An 18,676-nucleotide genomic window follows, 5' to 3' on the forward strand; every position below is an offset into this window, starting at 1 on the left:
ATACAATTTATTTAACATTCAAACTTCATTAAGACATGTGCAATATGGCAATTTTACTGGGATTTAACCCTACCTAGGATATGATTGCTTGCTGGGGCTTAGCAACAGGGTCCAGTTCACACTTAGCACTAATTAAATACTTTATTGAATAAATACAATACCAAACAAAATGCATTCAAATGCTAAAAAAAAAATCAATTTTAAAGGCCTTTCTATTCAGGCTAATGACAAACACAATAAAGGCAGATATGCTAGTTTAACATAATTGGCTGATTTTATACAGCACTTATATCTTTTAGTCCACAAGTATATTATTAAATGATAGAGAACATCTAATACAACCATTTCTACAGAACTAGGAAATAAATTTCTAAGAAAGAAAGATTTTACAGACCCCATCTTTTATACCCAACCCCAACAGTCTAACTCTAAAGAGGATAAAGCCAATGCCTTTCCTCACAAGAGCTCACGACTAAAGTCGCTTTGCTATCAAAATCTGTATTTCTGATCCGTTATGAGCATTGAGACAAGATTCAAATATTCCCAAAGAAAGAAGCACAATGCACGTTGTGATCGCCTATTCAGCAACAGCGAGCACTGCATTCAAAACTATCTCATCCCAGGAATTAAATAAGGTCAGCCACATTCATTGGCATTTCCTCCACTGTAGTATTGTAGAAAGTCTCAATGTCACGAAGAATCCTCTTGTCTTCTTCAGTAACAAAGTTTATAGCCACACCTTTCCTCCCAAATCGACCCCCTCTGCCAATTCTGTGTAAGAAAAAGAAATCAGAGCAATTAGAATGTTACTTCTCCAGTATGAATGAACTACTGAACATGATGATCCACTTGTTAACCATCAGCTGCTGTTTACTTAATAGGGTTATAGTTCGTGCTTCTAATTGGAGCGCACTAGCTGCTAATCAATATCTAGAGAAAAAAATCTTCCTTTGCAGTTAGTGCCAAAAGGATTCAAGGCTTGTCTGGCTGCAAAATGAGATTTTATCAGGTGTCTTGAGCATTACTTTTAAAGCAGATGACAGTATTGTGTTTGGGGTAATGAAATTAAAGCCCATACCAAAGTGGGCCAGCCAAGAGCAGATGTCAGCCTGGGACAGATGTAAACACCAGGGATAAAACAAAAAGAACAGTTATGTAAATCCATTTCGACGCACCTCTGGAACTGTAAACTGTAAATACAAATGCTGCAAGGTTAACTATTGTCTAAAACTTACAACTTTTTCCAGTGGGAAAACAAGTATTTGGTATGGTGACCCAAACTTATCACTGCTTTTTTTGCTCAGTTTCACACGTTGTAACTCAAAATTAACTCAAACGTGTTTACCTCCAGAACAGCTTTCTACCTTCCTGATAGAAACCAGACAACACAAACCGCCTAAGAGACTAACGTACAAAAATGCCTTGGCTGGAACAACTTAAAAATATCAAATAATCATGACAAAAGAAAAACAAATATAAATACCGACTCGCTCTTTATTCAAACAGTGTGCGGTTTCGCTTATGATTCCACGTCCTAAATTACGTCAACGCCGTTTCTGAGCGCCATCTCGTCATCAACTGCTGCTATCGACTCCTGTATTTTTTAAAAAGTCTTTTTTTACATCATATAACAAAGTACAGTTCAATTTACTTAGGGATAAAGCCACTATAACTAAACCAGGGTCTGCTCAAATTGCTACCAGACAACACCAAGAAAATCCCAACTACAGAGGAATCACCAAAAAAGCAAGCACATGGACACAAGAACTTCACTAAAAACTCAAAAATAAGCTAAGACCAACAGATCTAAACCACCTGATCTGTATGTAGTAAGTCCACAATTTGGGCAACATTTACAACTGTTTTCCCACTGTAGTTGACCAATCTTCCCAAGTACAATTTTAGTTACATCTTACCAAGTTACTAAGTCTTTCTGCTTTCCTGATACGAAGTTACCTTTCAAACAAATCAATCCGTAGAAAAGCCACACATGAATTCATTTTGCCAATACAGTAACGGCCAAAATGCCACCTACTCACCTGTGAATATAGTTTTCACGATTGGTAGGTAGATCATAGTTTATAACCAATGACACTTGTTGCACATCAATCCCACGAGCCTGAAACACAATGGTACAGTGTTCAAATTCTAATTTAAAGAGCTAGACAGCTATGTAATGTAGGCCACAAAATAGTAGTGAACTATGGTAAGTGGTATAGCCCACTGTGGAGTGTGGTCTTTTCTTTACTCTCCCAAAGAGCCCAAACTGGTAAAGGTTATCAAAAAACCTTCCCCCCAAAACAAACTTTTGGTAGATTAAAAAGAACAGTGAGAGACTTACCAACAAGTCAGTAGTGATCAAAACACGGCTTGACCCTGATCGGAATTCCCTCATGATAACATCTCTTTCCTTCTGGTCCATGTCACCATGCTGCAAATTAACAAACCTTAATTCAAGAATCACCAGTCAAATCAACTATTTAATTTTACTGACATGTATGAGACCAAGCGTCCCTGGCTGCTGCAGGGGTATAGCAGACAGGTATAGTTAAGAAACAACTTTATTTTGAGCAGGGGGAACGACAACACAGCACTTAACAGCTATATTGTAGTCTAAATCCTGCTTTAATGAAAATACACTTATCACTACTAGAACACCTCTTACCAGAGCAGAAACTGTGAAGTCCCTGGCATGCATTTTCTCAGTGAGCCAGTCCACCTTGCGCCTTGTATTGAGAAAAATAACAGCCTGAGTAATCGTCAGTGTCTCGTACAAGTCACAAAGTGTATCCAACTTCCATTCCTACAATTTTTCAAAGTTAACAGTTATTAAAATCTAGTTTCCAATTCAGGTTCGTTAGAAATTCATTCTGTTAAGCCTATCCAAGACATATTGCACCAAATCTTAAGACAAAGGACACTGGACATTAAGAAAGAGGTCCACCCCAGTCTTTACAATCTAGTGCAGTTACTTTTCTTCTTGTGTGTACTCTGCTAGCATTATTACAAAAACTAAGGCAATCCTAGTTTCTGCAATTTTAGCACAGTGCTTATACAAGAAGGCTAAAAAATGAATTACATCTTAATTGTTAAGTAATTAAATTACCTCTCTTTCAACATTAATATAAAACTGTTTGATTCCTTCAAGGGTCAATTCTTCCTTTTTCACCAGAATTCGAATTGGATCTCTCATGAATTTTTTGGTCACTTCCAACACATCAGTTGGCATTGTGGCAGAAAGCAACACAACCTTAAAAAGACAACGATTATATGGTCACACAAATAGCACAACTTTCACAATACTCAAACTGAGACCTAGTGTCTTTGTCTCACTATAATTGCTTTAAGCAGGGGGAAGGACAAATCCATCAGTACACCTGCATTAAACCTAAGCCCCAACCTACTATAGGACAGGGAGTAAAATTAAACTCACCTGAATACTCGTATTTAATTTTTGGAAAATCTCATAGATTTGATCCTTAAACCCTCGGCTCAACATTTCATCTGCTTCATCCAAAACAAACATCTTGATCCATTTTGGAGCTGACAAAGAAAGTCGTACACACTATCAGCTCTAGATGCGCAGAGATACTATTTAAGTAACAAATTATACTCTCATTGGACAGCAATACTTACAAAGATATCTTCTGTTTAACATATCAAATACTCTCCCTGGTGTACCAACAACAATGTGTGGTGCTTCAGCCTGCAGTTTTTGCATTTCATTCCGAACATTGGTTCCACCAATGCAGGCATGACAAGTTGCTCCCATATAGTCTCCAAGTGCCAGAATTACCTTTTGGATCTAAAAGCCAAAACCTTAATTATTATCCAGTAGAATTATAGGCTCTGTGCCTAAACTTCCAAAGCATATGGCAAATATCTGGTCTGCAAATAGCTTCTATGCATGCACAATACTTAACTATTTCCAAGCTTAAAATGCAGACTGATCTAACTGCTTCATGATAAAATGCCTGTAACATGTCTTCCTTGTGCCTTGTCAAACTTGGGATCCTGTTGCCCCAGATACCAGCTAGGTTAATTAAATGGTTTTAGTTAAATCATTTCCTACATTGCTTTTCATTGTGTAGGAAGGTGTAAATAGTGGAACTCTGCAATTATATCTAGGACAACTTGTTGATACTTCAGTTTTTCCCAAAGTACTGAACCTTATGTCCTCTTGACCTTAATAAAACCTAGTTTTATTAGCAAGGTTTTACTTCAAAGCCAATATAGCAGTGAGCTTTGAAAACATAGCATGCAACAGATGCATCACAAACTACTGAGACAGTCAAATGATAACATGTCACTGCAGTTTTCATGTTGCACAACTGCATTCAAACTTAAAAATGGGACAGATCTAGTCCACCCTGAAAAGCTTTGGTTTCTCAAATCTGTTAGACAACCCTGCAAACCGTACCTGCACACCCAATTCCTATTTTTAACTTTCAACAAAAACTCCCTGCATGCATGGACAATTAAAAAGGAAGGCTCTTACTGATAGGACCAATTTATACTAAGTTTTAAATTCTTCACAGTTGTGAAACCTGAAACCTATGCAACACGCAAGCAGTTTTTTTGAACTACACTATCAATACCTGTTGAGCCAGTTCTCTGGTGGGGGCCAATACTAGTGCTTGGGTCTCCTTGAACTCAATCTCCAACTGTTGCAGGATGGAAATAGCAAATGTGGCTGTCTTGCCAGTACCTGACTGAGCTTGAGCAATCACATCATACCCTAAAAAAAGTAGGATACATATTTACCGATCCCACATCAAACCGCCACTTCTAGTTCACACCATGTATTCCGTTTGGAACATTAATTATGCCCAAATAATCAAGTGATCAGCAATGAGTATTCTCTTCATTTCAGGTCAGTCCCGAAAGATGATTGCCATCATTTCACTTTAAGGAATACAAACAGGTGCTAGTCCCCCAGAAGTTATTTTCCCTTTTATGGTCCAGGTCTTTCTAGAACAGTTAATCCATTTTTAAAAAGTACTAACTAGTTCTTTTACCTTTAATACAAGGAATAATAGCTCTCTGTTGAATAGCTGAAGGCTTCTCAAAACCGTAAGCATAGATGCCCCGAAGAAGAGACTCCTTTAAATTCATATCGTCAAAGTTATCAACAATCTCATTCCAGTTGCTCTGTAAATTACATGTAAAAGAGACAATAAATGGGATGAACAAGCTCACCTTTCCAACGTTTCAAAATCAACCACCATTTCTTACCTCGATGACACCATCAGGGTCCATTCCCTCTGGGCCTCCATGTTCTCTGCTGACAAAAATACTGCAGTTAGAGAACATCCCTTTCCCCTGCCATCCTTAACTACACATTAAGGGAGAGCCCTATTATACAGCCGGTTTCATCTGGCCACCCTCCCCTGCACGTGTACACCCCCAAGGCAGTAAAAGAAGCTGGCGGTGCAGGGTACGGAATGTTTTGTGCGCGCCTGCCCAAAAGCCGGCAACAGGGGACGCCCAGGAAAGGCCCCACGGACGCCGGCCCTTCCCCCAGGCCGGAGCGCCAGGCGCTCCCGTCTCGGCGGCAGACCGTCTCGCGAGAGCTCCACGCGCTGAGCTCCGCCCCTTACACTGCGCAAGCCGGGGTGATTGACGCGGGCTGAGGCCTGGCGAGAGCGATGCCAACGGTTCGCAGGAACCCCGTTGCCGGCGCGGTCCCATCCGCCTTGTGGCCTTGGCGAGCGGGCGCCGCTGTCACCCTACCCCCACCCCACCTAAAGTCGAGCACTGCAACTCGCGCCTTCCGCCGTAAATAAAGCTTCGGGCCCCGTTGCACTGTCTCGACTGCTGCCTGCGCCACCGCTTTAACTGTACCTCCTCCGTACGGGCAGGAGAAGCGGCCGGGATTTCAAAGCGTCTTCAGGAGAAAAAAAAAAAAAAAAAAACCCTCCAACCACTCTGTTTTTGTACCCTTGCCTCCCCGCAATCCAGGCCTTACCCATCATGGAAGCTTCTCGAAGGGCAGAGGCGTGCTAAACCCCAAGGAAACGCCTATGAACCCAGAGCTCCCTGCCTCCACGCCGTCCATTACCATCTCCGCCGGTGTCATATGACCTTCACCACACAACACCACCGCCGAGAAAGCGCCATACCTGTTATAATCCGCGGAGCCACCAGACATGATCCGAAGACCCACTCAGCGCCCGACTGGAAAGACAGCGGTACCGCGCCACCCGTTTTTTATAGGCTCGCGGCCGGAACCCGTTTTCTGCGGAGGAATTTTCTCGTCGCTCTTCGGTCATCCACCAAATTGTAATCCTGGGGTCCTTAGCTCGGAAAATATCCTAAGCGAGTGGGTGGGAAAATCCAAATTTGGTTATTTCTCGATCTTACAGGGCCGCTGGAAATCCCAGGGCCTTGGGGGAAGGTTGGGACTCTTTGCCTTGCGGCGGAAGAATATTGCAGCAAGCGGTGGCCAAACCGCGCTCCCCCCCCCCCCCCGCCCCGCTCCTACGGGGTTTCCGCGTCCCTGAAACAGAGGCAGCCGGGGGAGCCGAGCGGGACCGGGAGGCGGAAGCCTGGGGCGGCTGCATCCTGGGCAGCCGCCGCTTCCCCGCGGGCCGTTGGGGCCCAGCTCGCCGTCCGCCGCCGGCGCTCGGAGCCCGCGGCGGAGGCACGGCCGCGCTCTGCACTGGGTGGAAAATGGGGCTATTCCGCCGGCTCCCACCGCTGTTTAATTCGACGGTAAAGAGCTGCGTGGCCTTTAGCTGAGCGTTTAACATCTATTCAGATCTTAAAAGTGTGAAACTTCCTGCTAGGGAAAATGTCGGCCACCCAGCATGTCCCAGGAAATCCGGTGCGCCGTAGTACATTGTGCCAAGCGAGGAAAAAATGTGTAGTGTCCTTTGCAAATGTCTCTGGCGTAGCCAACTCTGTTCTCATGTTGCCTCTGGTCTGCTCTCGCTCTCTTTTTAAAATAATACTAATAATTTTTACGTGTGGGGAATGCCCGAAATCGTTGTGAACTTTTGCAAACGGTTAACAGCTACGGAGTTATTTTCCTTGTAATGCTGGAATTTAAATGGACGCTTCCGGCAGATACAGCTCCATGCCCCTTTGGGACTAGATAGATTGTGATTCTGGTCTATACTGCTCATTTTTTTCCCAAAAGGCTTTGAACTTTAATTGCTTAATACCTAATGCATGTTGATTTAATGGAAATTGAGAGCAATATAACCCTTGCTGCTTAAATAAACGGCACGATTCTTTAAGCCCCAGAGGTTTTCAACTGTAGCTCTGACCCAGGCCTGGGTTAGGCCCAATGCATTTAGTCATTTAACTTTAAAATACTACCCACACTGCAAGATATTATCAGGGAAACATTTTCTCATTAATTCAGACGGCCACCTAAAACTTGACATAATTTTTTAATCTGTATATGATAGTTGATTCTAAATACATTTTCTTCAAAAAATGTATTTGAAAATTATTATTGTGCCAGGAAGTCTGACAAAAACTAATACCAAGATGACAAAGTAGACGTGGGTCTCATTTTAGTGATGCTGCTCCTTATCCCTCCCCCTGTAATAATGTTCAAATTCAGATTTGAGATAATGCCAGATATTTTCTGAGAATGGAGGTCAAAGATCCTTATTGTCTCATCTAAAACCTATAACAACTCTCCTGGGATCTGAGAAACGGAAGGAAATACTAAATCAGAAAAATGACTAACCATTTAGTCTCACTGGAGTCTTTAGGGTGAAACCAATCAATCACAGGGTGAAATCAATCAACAATTAACACCTAATTGTTGACTTTTTTTTTTTAGGTTTAGCACTACTGTTACATGCTGTGGAGGATTTCCAGAATCTCTTAAAAGGAAGTAAACAAGGGCTAAATTCTTGTTTAGATCACAGTTGCTGAAGGGGTTTCAAGGTAAAAAAGCTTCCTAATAAAAAATCCAGAGTCAAAATCCAAACCCACAGTGCCTGCAACCCTACAATGTAATTTTTTTTTTTTTTTTTTGAGAGAGAGAGGTGGAGAGAGAGCACAAGCAGGGGGAGGGGCAGAGGGAGAGGCAGGCTCCCCGCTGAACAGGGAGCCCAATGTGGGGCTCGAACCCAGGACTCTGGGATCATGACCTGAGCCGCAGGCAGACGCTTAATCGACTGAGCCACCCAGGTGCCCCTCTACAATGTATTTCTAATGAATGCTATGTTTACCACATTTGCATGTGCTTACTAAACACTATTAGGTAATAAATGAGTTAAAGATCTACACACATTAACAAAGTTTGCTATCAACAGAGAGCGTATTCTTTTATGGTTAAGATAAACTTTCTACTTTCCTGAGATCTAAAATTAGAGCCTTCTCAAAGACAACTGCTTCTTTGCTAACCTGGATCACTGAGGCCATTTATACTCTTCAATAGCCTCAGCTGACAATTCTAAACCTAGCTAGCATTGTAAGCCATTGTTCACCAGAGGAATCAAGGAATTAGTACAGATTTATCAGTACAACAACAAAATTTTAAAAACAGTAGGCTTTATGTTGATAGTGATGGCTTCTTATAGTAAGTACCATGTATTCTTTTGAGATTCTTACATTATTTCAAGTCCATCAGTTGATCTTAAGTGATAGTTATGCGTTTAAAGCAGTGTCTAAAAAGCTACTGACATAGGCGCCTGGGTGGCTCACATGGTTAAGCGTCTGCCTTCGGCTCAGGTCACGATCCCAGAGTCCTGGAATCGAGTCCCGCATCGGGCTCCCTGCTACTTGGGAGCCTGCTTCTCCCTCTGCCTCTCTCTCTCTCTCTCTCTCTCTCTCTCTCATGAATAAATAAAATCTTTAAGAAAATAAAAATAAAAAGCTATTGACATGCAAATGTTTGTTCAGGTATGTATTTTGGATCTTTAACTCATGTATTACTTATTAATGTCATTTATTATTTAGTAAACACAATATAATACATGCTTGTCCCTACATCTGTCATAAGTGTTTAAGAAGAATTGCCTTGAGCTGGACAGGGACAGTAGTGCCACTCACCTCTTTATTCAGTTGCTGGAGGAAATTCGAGGCTAGCTTCTGCCTGAATGTAGGCGGTATCCACTGAAGCAATGTGAAGGGCAGCACTCACCGACACATTCTTCACAATAACTTTGAAAACCATTTGCATAAAGATAAGTAAAGTTTAAGAGAGTTAAAGGAAATGGAGAAAACTGAGGAGGACCACAGAAGGGACTGTGGAAGCTACATAAGGACTGGGTTTAAATCTGTAAACCCAATGTTCTTAAATTCTATTATGTAACCAAGATATGGAGGGTTTTTTTTTTTTTTTAGCTCTACCTTCATGAAGACTAAAATAAAAATACATTATTGTACTTCAAATCAGTACATCTAACACTGTAGTATGCATACAAATCAATGGGAAGTTCTACTTGAAATGTAGATACAAGTGGACTCTGCCCTCCCACCAAGATTCAGGAGATTGGATCTGAGGTGGGCCCGCTTTTTATTTCGAAAAATTCAAAACCTAAGGAAGAGTTGCAAGAAGAAAGTGATGAACACCAAATCTTTGTCACAGTTATCAGTTGTTAACAGTTTAGTACATTTGTTCTTTCTCAGTTTTATGACTTTTTTCTGAGCTTTCTGCAAATCACAGACATAGGAGTGATACTTGACTCCTAATACTTGGCACAACATCCTAAAAATATCATTATATCTCAAGTGTACTATTAAAATAATATCTTCAAAACTATCCATATTCAACATTTCTCAAATGTCCCAATAATGTACTTTATAGCCTTAAAAATAAAGTCTAGGACCCAATCAAGGGTTGCACATTATATTTAGTGAGCCTGCTGTGTCTTTAGTCTCTTTTAATCTAGAACAATACCCCCTGTTGGAGAAGGGATTTTCTCATTAGAAAGTCTATTACATATATATGTATAAGGTGTATATGTGTATGAGGTGTGTGCTTGCATTTCTTGTGATCCCGTTAATCTGGTTTGGTTGTTTTTCCTTTCTTCTAGGACATTCACATTTTTGAAGATTCTAGACCAGTTTGGTTTCATTTCTTTGTTTTAGAATGTCCCACATTTTGAATTTGTCTGATTGTTCCCTCAGCACTAGGTTCAATGTCAACTTTTTTTAAAGATTTTATTTATTTATTTGACAGAGAGAGACACAGCGAGAGAGGGAACACACGCAGGGGGAGTGGGAGAGGGAGAAGCAGGCTTCCCGCGGAGCAGGGAGCCCGATGCGGGGCTCGATCCCAGGACTCCGGGACCATGACCTGAGCCGAAGGCAGACGCTTAACGACTGAGCCACCCAGGCGCCCCCACTGTCAACATTTTTGACAAGAATATTACATTTAGGTGGCGAAGCATCCTCTTTAAGCCATCATATCAGGAGGCACATGGTGTTAGATTTTCCATTACCCCCACGTGATTGTGATTCAGGTTAATCTACAGACAACATTTTGAAGAACACCTGCTTGTAAAACCTTGTGAAATTGTGTGTTTTATTTGAAGTCATGAAACTTTGCCAGAATTCTATGTGACCAGCTCTAATCCTTTATTGGGAGTGCTAAAACTATCAACAATAAACAGATAACTACTATGGTATGTAGCATGGTGCTGGGTCCTTGCAGACATCAAGAAAATGAAAAAGGCACAATTCCCACTTTGGATCTGATAGAGAAAGGAAAAGAAGCACATAAAAATGAGAACATTTCTCAATCAGGTGATCAAAGATCAGAAAATTTGACAATACTCAATGGAAAAACACCTATTCTTCTGATGGTGGGCGGTTTAAATTAGTGTAACATTTTTGAGTATATTTTGACAATATGATGACTTAAAATGCACATGTTCTTTGACCCAACAATTCCAGTTAGGAAATTTATCCTATGCATATAATAGCACAAGAACCCGGAACTCTGCCCTTCCCTGTCTTTTGCCTCTTTCCCCATTGTCCACCCCCACCCCCTCAAAGAATGAGAACATCGATTCCTGGGCACCTGGGTGGCTCAATCGGTTAAGCATCTGCCTTCAGCTCAGGTCATGATCCTGGGTTCCTGGGAATGGGCCCCATGTCCACTCCCTGCTCAGTGGGGAGCCTGCTTCTCCCTCTGCCTCGGAAGTTCCCCCTGCTTGTGCTCTCTGACTCTCTCAAATAAATAAATAAAATCTTAAAAAGAAAAGAACATCTATTCCTTTTGTCATTATTTTAATAGCAAAAAAAACACACACACAAAAAAAAAACCAAAACCCTAGAAACAACCTACATGTCTATCAAAAAGAGACTGATTAATAAAGTATATGCCATGCATGTTACTTAACCATTAAAAACAATGATTTTCACTTCTAGGAAGATGGCATAGACACACTTTGCCCTATTTCTCCTGCAGAGTACAACTAAAACCCCTGGACATTATGTATAAAGCAGACACGAGAAGACTGAGAGGTAGAGGAGAAGGCAGGCTGGCTAGAAACCTTGAGATGGACATATGAGTTCTTTGGGTTTTGCTCTTCCCTCATATGTCCCGGAACGGAACTGAAGAAGGCAGCAACCCAGGAAAGCTAATAGACACAGACCAAAAAAAGCTCTGACAGCCTTGTCTGGGTGGTCTGAATGTGGCCGAGCGTGGCCTCAGGCTGTGGCTGAGTCTGTGGCTGAGACCCGGACCGCACCGCACGAAATGCTGCACACGTGCTGGGCTACCCATGGGACCCTAGGCGGGTTACGGGGCCCTGAGTCCAGTGGGGGCTGAGCAATCCCCGAGGCACTGCCTGGGCCCTGGAATTGCCCGAGCTCTGGGGTCCCTACAAAAGCAGCCGCCGGGCCCACGTGGTTCTGGGTGGCAAACAGGTACTTGGGGTCCTAACACCTGTTTGGCTGTCGGCTACCTTGAGGGCGCCGGGGTCATTGTGTCTTCCCGGGCTGAGGAGGTGAGTGGTTGTGTGCCAGGCAAGCTCTGCTGGTACAAAACTGACATCAGGGCGCTCTGCTCCTCTGGCCTTCATTTTTCTTCCTCATGGAAAAATTCCTTTTTGTTGAGCTGCAGTAAAAGCTGGTGCTTCTCTTCCTGGCAGGCCAAATGCTTCTCTGGCAACGTTCAAATTCGTTCCTTGGTTTTCTCTGGTAACATTCTCTCCTGCAGCTCCTTTTTCTTCCTCTCCTCCTGCTCTTCCCTCGTCTTCTGTCCTAGCATCCTGTCCATCTCCTGCCATGTGTGCTCCCCCACTACAGGATGGGATAGGGCAGCCCCTTGCCCGTGGCGGTGGAGAGCTGGGGGCACTCCGGGACGTGGCTGTGGTGCTGGGCGCCCAGCTTTCTCACTGAGCGCCAGACTTGGGATGGGGCTGCAGCGGGGCAGGCGTTCCAGGAGGATGGTCCCCCGCCCGGGTGGAAGCCCAGCCCCCTGACTACTGTCCCCCGGGGCATTGTGGACAGCCCTCTATCTAGCAGCCAAGGCTCAACCTCATGCAAGGAAAAACCTTGGCTCTCTGAAATACTCTGTTAAAGGGATGAAAAGACAAGCTACAGCATGGGAGAAAATATTTGCAAACCACCTATCTGACAAAGTACAGTAGTCCCTTGAACAACACGGGTTTGAATTGTATGAGTCCACTTATACGCAGATTTTTTTCAATATAGTACAGTACTGTAAAATGTATTTTCGCTTCCCTATGACTTTCTTTTTTTTAAGATTTTATTTATTTGAGTGGGGGAGAGAGAGAGAGGGAGGGAGAGAGAGAGCATGAGTGGGGGGAGGAACAGAGGGAGAAGAAGAGGGAGATGCTGAGTGCAGAGCCCACCATGGGGCTCGATCCCAGGACCCTAAGATCATGACCTGAGCCGAAGTCAGATGTTTAACCGACTGAGCCCCCCAGTCGCCCCTCCTTATGACTTTCTGAATAACATTTTCTTTTTCCTAGCTTACCTTATAAGAACACAGTATATAATATATATAACATACAAATTGACTATTTTTGTCAATGTGTGTCTAGTGACTATATTTTTTAAAGTTTATTATTTTTTTAAGTTTTTAAAGTTGACTGTTTTTTAAAGTTTATTATTATTTCTTTTTTAGTAATCTCTACACCCAATGTGGGCCTCACACTCATGACCCCGAGATCAAGAATCACATGCTCTTCTCACTGAGCCAGCCAGACACCCTGTTAATGGACTATTCATGTCATTGGTAAGGCTTCTGGTCCACAGTAGGCTATTAGTAGTTACGGTTTGGGGGCAGTCGAAATTTATGTATGGATTTTTGACTGCATGGGGGATCAGTGCCCCTAACTCCTGCGTTATTCAAAGGTCAACTGTACTAGGGAAGCTTGGGTGGCTCAGTTGGTTAAGCATTCAACTCTTGGTTTTGGCTCAGGTCATGATCTCAGGGTCAGAGATGGAGCCCCATGTTGGGCTCCATGCTGGGCGTGGACCCTGCTTAGGATTCTGTCTCTTCCTCTCCCATGCCCCTGCCCCCTCTAAAAAAAAGAAAGAAACCAAACTACAATGAGGTATCACACACATCTAATAGAATTGGCTAAAATAAAAAACAGTGACAATACCAAATTCTGGCAAGGATGCAGAGAAACTGCACCTCTCCTACATTGCTGGTGGGAATGTAAAATGGTACAGCTCCTCTGGAAAACAGTTTGGCAGTTTCTTACAAAACTAAATGTGTAACTATCATATGATGCAGCAACTGTTACTCCTAGACACGTACCAGAGAGAAATGAAGACTTATGTTCACACAAAGTCTTGTGCATGAATGATCATAGCAGCTTTATTTACAATAGTCAAAAGCTGGAAACAATTCACATGTCTTTCAGCTGGGGAACAGTTAAGTTGCACCACATCTAGCCATGGAATACTACTCAGTTGTAAAAAAGAAGGATCTATTCATCGATACACACACAACCTGTATGAATCTCTAGACTATTGGACTGAGTGAAAAAACCCAATGTCAAAATGTTACATACTCTGTGATTCCATTTAGATCACATTCTTGAACAGAGAAAATTACAGAAATGGAGAGTAGGTTAGTAGTTGCAGAGGGGTAAAGAGTGGGCAGGAGAGAAGTGGGTGTGGCTATGAAAGGGCCACGGGAGAGATCCTTGTGGTGACAGAAGTAGTCATATCTTGACTGCATCATTGTCAGCATCCTGGTTGCGATACTGTTCCGTAGTTTTCCAAGATGTTCCTTACCGTCGGGGGAAACTGGGGCAAGAGTACATGTGTTATTTCTTACAACTGCATGTGAATCTACAATGATCTCAAAATAAAATTAAAAGTTTAATTAAAAAATAAAGAGAATAATTGCTAAATGTATCCTGGTATTCTGGGTTAGATACTGGTATGATAAAATGACAGTGGAAAAGAACAAAATGAGGTCACTAGATCTGTGTGCACCAGTTTGGAAAGATGTTCAAAATGTACTGTAAATGGAAAAGGCTCGTTGAAGAACATTATATTTAGCAAGATCCTATTTGTGTTAAAAATGGATAGATATATGCAGAGTTTTATGCAGAGAACCATGCTATCTTAGTCTGTTTGGGCTGCCATAACAAAGTACCATAGCCTGGGGGGCTTAGACAACAGAAATTTATTTCTCACAGTTCTGGAGACTAGAAGTCCAAGATCAAGGTGCCAGCAGGGTCCATGTCTAATGAGAGCTCTCTCCTTGGGTGGCAGATGGCAGCCTTCTCACTGGGTCCTCACTTGGCGTTCCCTAGGTGCATTTGGGCAGAGAAAGAGAGAGGAAACAAGCTCTCTGGCATCTTATCTATAATTATTTCAATAAAACTTTCTCAGAAGGAAACTGATTCCCTCTAGAGGAAGTACATAAATGAGAGAAGAAAATTTTTATTTTTTACTTGACATGCTGTTGTTCACTTTATTTTTTGCACCATTGGCATATATTACATCTATAATTTTTAAAACAGTAATTACAATATGATATGGACTGACCTGTGCTTCTCCAAGTTCATATGTTGAAGCCCTAACCCCTAGTGTGACTAGATTAGGAGATAGGGCCTTTAAAGAGGTAATTACGTTAAATGAGGTCATAAAGGGGGGCTCTTCTCTGAAAGAACTGGTGTCTTTGTGAGAAGAGGAAGACACTGAGGGTGTGCATGCACAGATGGAAGGCCATGTGCACACACAGAGAAGGCATCTGTCTGCAAGACAAGGAGAGAGGCCTCTGAGAAACCAGACCTGTAGACCCCTTGATCTTGTACATCCAGCCTCTTGAACGGTGGGAAAATAAATTTGTGTTTGTTTAAGCTGCCCGGTCTGTAGCATCTGACCATGGGAGCACTAGCGGACTGATGCATGTCATTCTTCAGGTTCAAGAAGACCCAGCCGTGTCTTGCTTAATATAAAAGATGTGTAGGGCATGATTTTTTTAAAAAAATATAGAAGCGCATTTCCTTTACCAATGAACTAATAATAGGCCTGCTTAGAAATAATTTGTTATGTGATTTAATTTGTCAGAGTTGGGCCACTTTCTCTATTCCTTTTATCTCTTAAAATTTACTTACCCTCTTAGGGTCAGCTCAAAAGCCTCCTCTTCCTGATTACCCTTAAAATGAAGTGATTTCCTTCCTTGGACTCCCATAGTCAGTAGGCGGTACCCCCCCTTAGGACAGTCATCATGTTCCAGCTTATAGGTAGTGTATGTGTCTCATCTCTTCTAACCAGTCAGTAACCGCCCTGAGAGGAGGGACTGTGTCTTACTCATCTTTGCATCTCCCACAACAGGAAGGCCAATGTTTTGATGCTTGCATGAGTTTCTACTGCTCTTGTAACTCATTACTATGAACTTAATGGCTTAAACCAACAAGAAATTTATTATGTTTTAGTTCCAGAACTCAGGAAATTGAAATAAGTCTCACAAGGCTAAAATCAAGGGGTCAGCAGAGCTGTGCTCCTTTGGGAGGCCCTGGGAAGAATCTGTTCCTTGTGTTTTCCAGCCTTCAGAGGCTGCCCACCTTCCTTGGCTCCTGGCCACATCAGTCTGGTTTGGGGATTAAGATGTGGACATCTTTGAGGGGAGGGGGCATTAATTTGCCTGCTACAACAGCCAATCAACTTGTGGAATAGTGTATAAAATAAGTACTGAGGGGAGACAGTAAACAAATCATTAGAACAGAAAAGAGTTGATCCAAAAAAGCTTCTAAGAAGTTGTGAATTTTGATTCAAAAATGGCAAAATGATTTTTTTGCTTCTTTGATTCGTAGACCAAACCGATTAGAAGAAGAATTTTTCATTGCTAGCAGTAATTCCTACACATATAGTAAGCACTCAACTATTTTTTTAATGAATGAATGAATAACTAGAGGAATGAATAGTAGGACTCATAGATGGAGGACTGTTCTCTGTTTCCTACAGTGATTTTTAATGTTGATACTCTGATTTCTTTTAGAGGGTATATTACTCCTTGTAATGTTACAAGGAGTAATATGAGTACTATCCACATTCAAAAGGACACACCCTGATGTTCCCTCCAGCTTCTATGCCAATTTTTATCCCCTGGACTTGTAAGGTCTTCATTTATTTGTTGAAATGGTGATAATTTACATACAAGTAAATTTATGTAAATAAATTAACATACAGGCTTTCAACAAGGAGCTGTTTTAAACTGTCTAGACTGTAAAACAAATTGCAGTTCTACTTGCAATTTCATAATCTTACTTTTTAATGGTACAACTAACACTTTAAAAACAATAAAGGACATTTAAAAAGTAAAATTTCTCCTCACGGTACTACATTAGGGGACAAAGCTTAGTGCAGCCGAACATTTCCTTCTGTTTGGTGCCCCGTTTGTTGCTCTGGTCCGGTCACTTCTGTCAATGTTATTTGTATGGGGAATCTGCCCAAAGTGGAGGCTGGGTCTGGAGCGCACAGGCTGGGGGGTGGTGGTCCTCAGATCCAGTCCTTACCTCTACATCTGGGGTGCACTAGATGTAGAAGTGAAGCAGGAAGGCATTTACAGATCTTGTTGCCTTGGTATAAATCCAGCCATTCAATTATTCAGGTTTCATGATTTTTGCCATACTTGAGTACCATCTGAGTACCATTATCTACCTGATATTTTTACAAGTTCACTGGCATTTACTTCACTGGAGTAAAATCGTAGGTTTAATTTGTTGCATTTTTCTAATACTGATTAAAATAATTACATAACTATCAAAATAAATGCATGTCAATACACTCCATCTGAGGATTTCTGACTCTTTGGGGATACACTGCTACAGACAGACTTCAGGCCTACTAAAATCTGTAGTCCTTGGCCAGACTATGGCAGAGGCCAATTAGATCTTTGTTTCCAGAGTTGAATTCTGAATGAGAAGCCTGCTCAAGTCTGTGACTAGCCAGATAAATATTAATTGTCAGTTGTTTTTGGTGAAAATTATTTTTGATTATATCAATAAAACTTGGGCAAAAAAAGCAAAACAAAACAAAAACCTTCTAGAACTGCCATTCTGCTATCTTCCTGACTCCCATTTAAAGGCTGAGGCAAAACATAACTAGCTGGCACTCTCTGAGACTATCTCTGTTTGGGAAGGTCTTCCTTTTTTTAAAGTAATCTCTACACCCTACGTGGGGCTCAAACCCACAACCCCGAGATCAAGAGTTGCACACTCCACCAACTGAGCCAGCCAGGTGCCCCTTGGGAAGGTCTTCTAGTCCTCCCTGAAGAGAGAAGATAGTCAAAGGGTAGTGCCCCCTTGCTGAAGGCTTTAATTTTTATTTTCCTTTAACATTTTTTGGAAAAGTAACTTTAAAATTTTACACTTACACTTGATCTCAATTTTAAAAATCGCATAGGTTATAATGTCATTTAATAAGCTTTGGAGTGGGGCACTTGGCTGGCTCAGTTGGAAGAGCATGTGACTTTTTTTTTAAATTTTATTTATTTATTTGAGAGAGAGAGACAGAGATAGCAAGAGAGAGCACAGTGGAGGGGGGGAAGGGAGAAGCAGGCCCCCCACTGAGCAGGGAGCCCGATGAGGGACTCCATTCCAGGACTCTGGGATAATGACCTGACCTGAAGGCAGAAACTTATTAGACTGAGACACCCCGGCGCCCCATGCATGTGACTCTTGATCTTGGGGTTATGAGTTCCAGCCCAACGTGGGGTATAGAGATTACTCAAATAAATAAAAAAACTTTAATAATAATAATAATAAGCAGCTCTGGGGCAAGCAACCTATTATGACCTGTTATGACACTGATCTATTATGTCAAATACTTGAAATTTTCAGAGTACCAGGCTGGTCTTTATCCTCCACAATAAGTTAAGAAATCAGGGATCAAGAATATGTATAATCCAGGGGCACCTGGGTGGTTCAGTCGGTTAAGTGTCCGACTCTTGATTTTTGGCTCAGGTCATGATCTCAGTGTGTGAAACTGAGCCCCACGTTGGATTCCGTGCTGGATATGGAGCTTGCTTAAGATTCTCTCTCTCCCTCTGCCTCTGCACCTCCCCTCCTTCAAAAAAAATTTATTTATATATATATATATAGTCTCCAATATATATATGTATATATATATATATATATATTGCCAGATTGTACATATGTGTATATATGTACAATCCAGCAATCCGGTAATCTCAGGAATAAGGGGACCAGATGGGTGGAGAAAAGGACTTATTTAATTGTAATGTATAAGGCTCTATCTCTAAAGG

General features: G+C 41.9%; 1 protein-coding gene and 4 non-coding genes across 8 annotated transcripts; all 5 read right to left on the bottom strand.

Moving 5' to 3' along the window:
- Positions 1-6,226, bottom strand: EIF4A2 (eukaryotic translation initiation factor 4A2). 4 transcript variants are annotated; one of them, XR_003608770.2, is made up of 12 exons: positions 6,123-6,223; positions 5,236-5,284; positions 5,019-5,151; positions 4,599-4,738; positions 3,637-3,805; positions 3,434-3,543; positions 3,107-3,250; positions 2,666-2,803; positions 2,342-2,431; positions 2,040-2,119; positions 1,488-1,594; positions 682-771 (listed from the first exon to the last, which is right to left on the bottom strand). XR_003608770.2 is itself a non-coding variant. In XM_028100911.2 (11 exons), exons 1-11 carry the CDS (start codon positions 6,149-6,151, stop codon positions 627-629), a joined length of 1,224 nt encoding a protein of 407 aa, XP_027956712.1. In that variant the 5' UTR covers positions 6,152-6,226; the 3' UTR covers positions 1-626. The 4 variants fall into 4 exon arrangements, 2 of the variants coding, with proteins under 2 accessions (XP_027956712.1, XP_027956711.1); XR_003608769.2 differs by having other exon boundaries at positions 1,484-1,594; XM_028100911.2 differs by lacking the exon at positions 1,488-1,594 and having other exon boundaries at positions 1-771; positions 5,236-5,281; positions 6,123-6,226.
- LOC114207205 (small nucleolar RNA SNORA4) lies at positions 2,176-2,315 on the bottom strand. Its single transcript, XR_003608804.1, has one exon. It is a non-coding gene; the product is annotated as a small nucleolar RNA SNORA4 (small nucleolar RNA).
- LOC114207201 (small nucleolar RNA SNORA63) lies at positions 2,495-2,626 on the bottom strand. Its single transcript, XR_003608801.1, has one exon. It is a non-coding gene; the product is annotated as a small nucleolar RNA SNORA63 (small nucleolar RNA).
- On the bottom strand, positions 2,889-3,064 carry LOC114207211 (small nucleolar RNA SNORA81). The gene has a single exon (XR_003608810.1). It is a non-coding gene; the product is annotated as a small nucleolar RNA SNORA81 (small nucleolar RNA).
- On the bottom strand, positions 4,840-4,908 carry LOC114207214 (small nucleolar RNA SNORD2). The gene has a single exon (XR_003608813.1). It is a non-coding gene; the product is annotated as a small nucleolar RNA SNORD2 (small nucleolar RNA).
- Positions 6,227-18,676: the final 12,450 nt, after the last annotated feature.

Source organism: Eumetopias jubatus, unplaced genomic scaffold, assembly GCF_037043125.1.
Source record: "Eumetopias jubatus isolate StellerSeaLion01/CBP00866 unplaced genomic scaffold, mEumJub1_p1.0 scaffold_1, whole genome shotgun sequence".
Classification (NCBI taxonomy): Eukaryota; Metazoa; Chordata; class Mammalia; order Carnivora; family Otariidae; genus Eumetopias; species Eumetopias jubatus.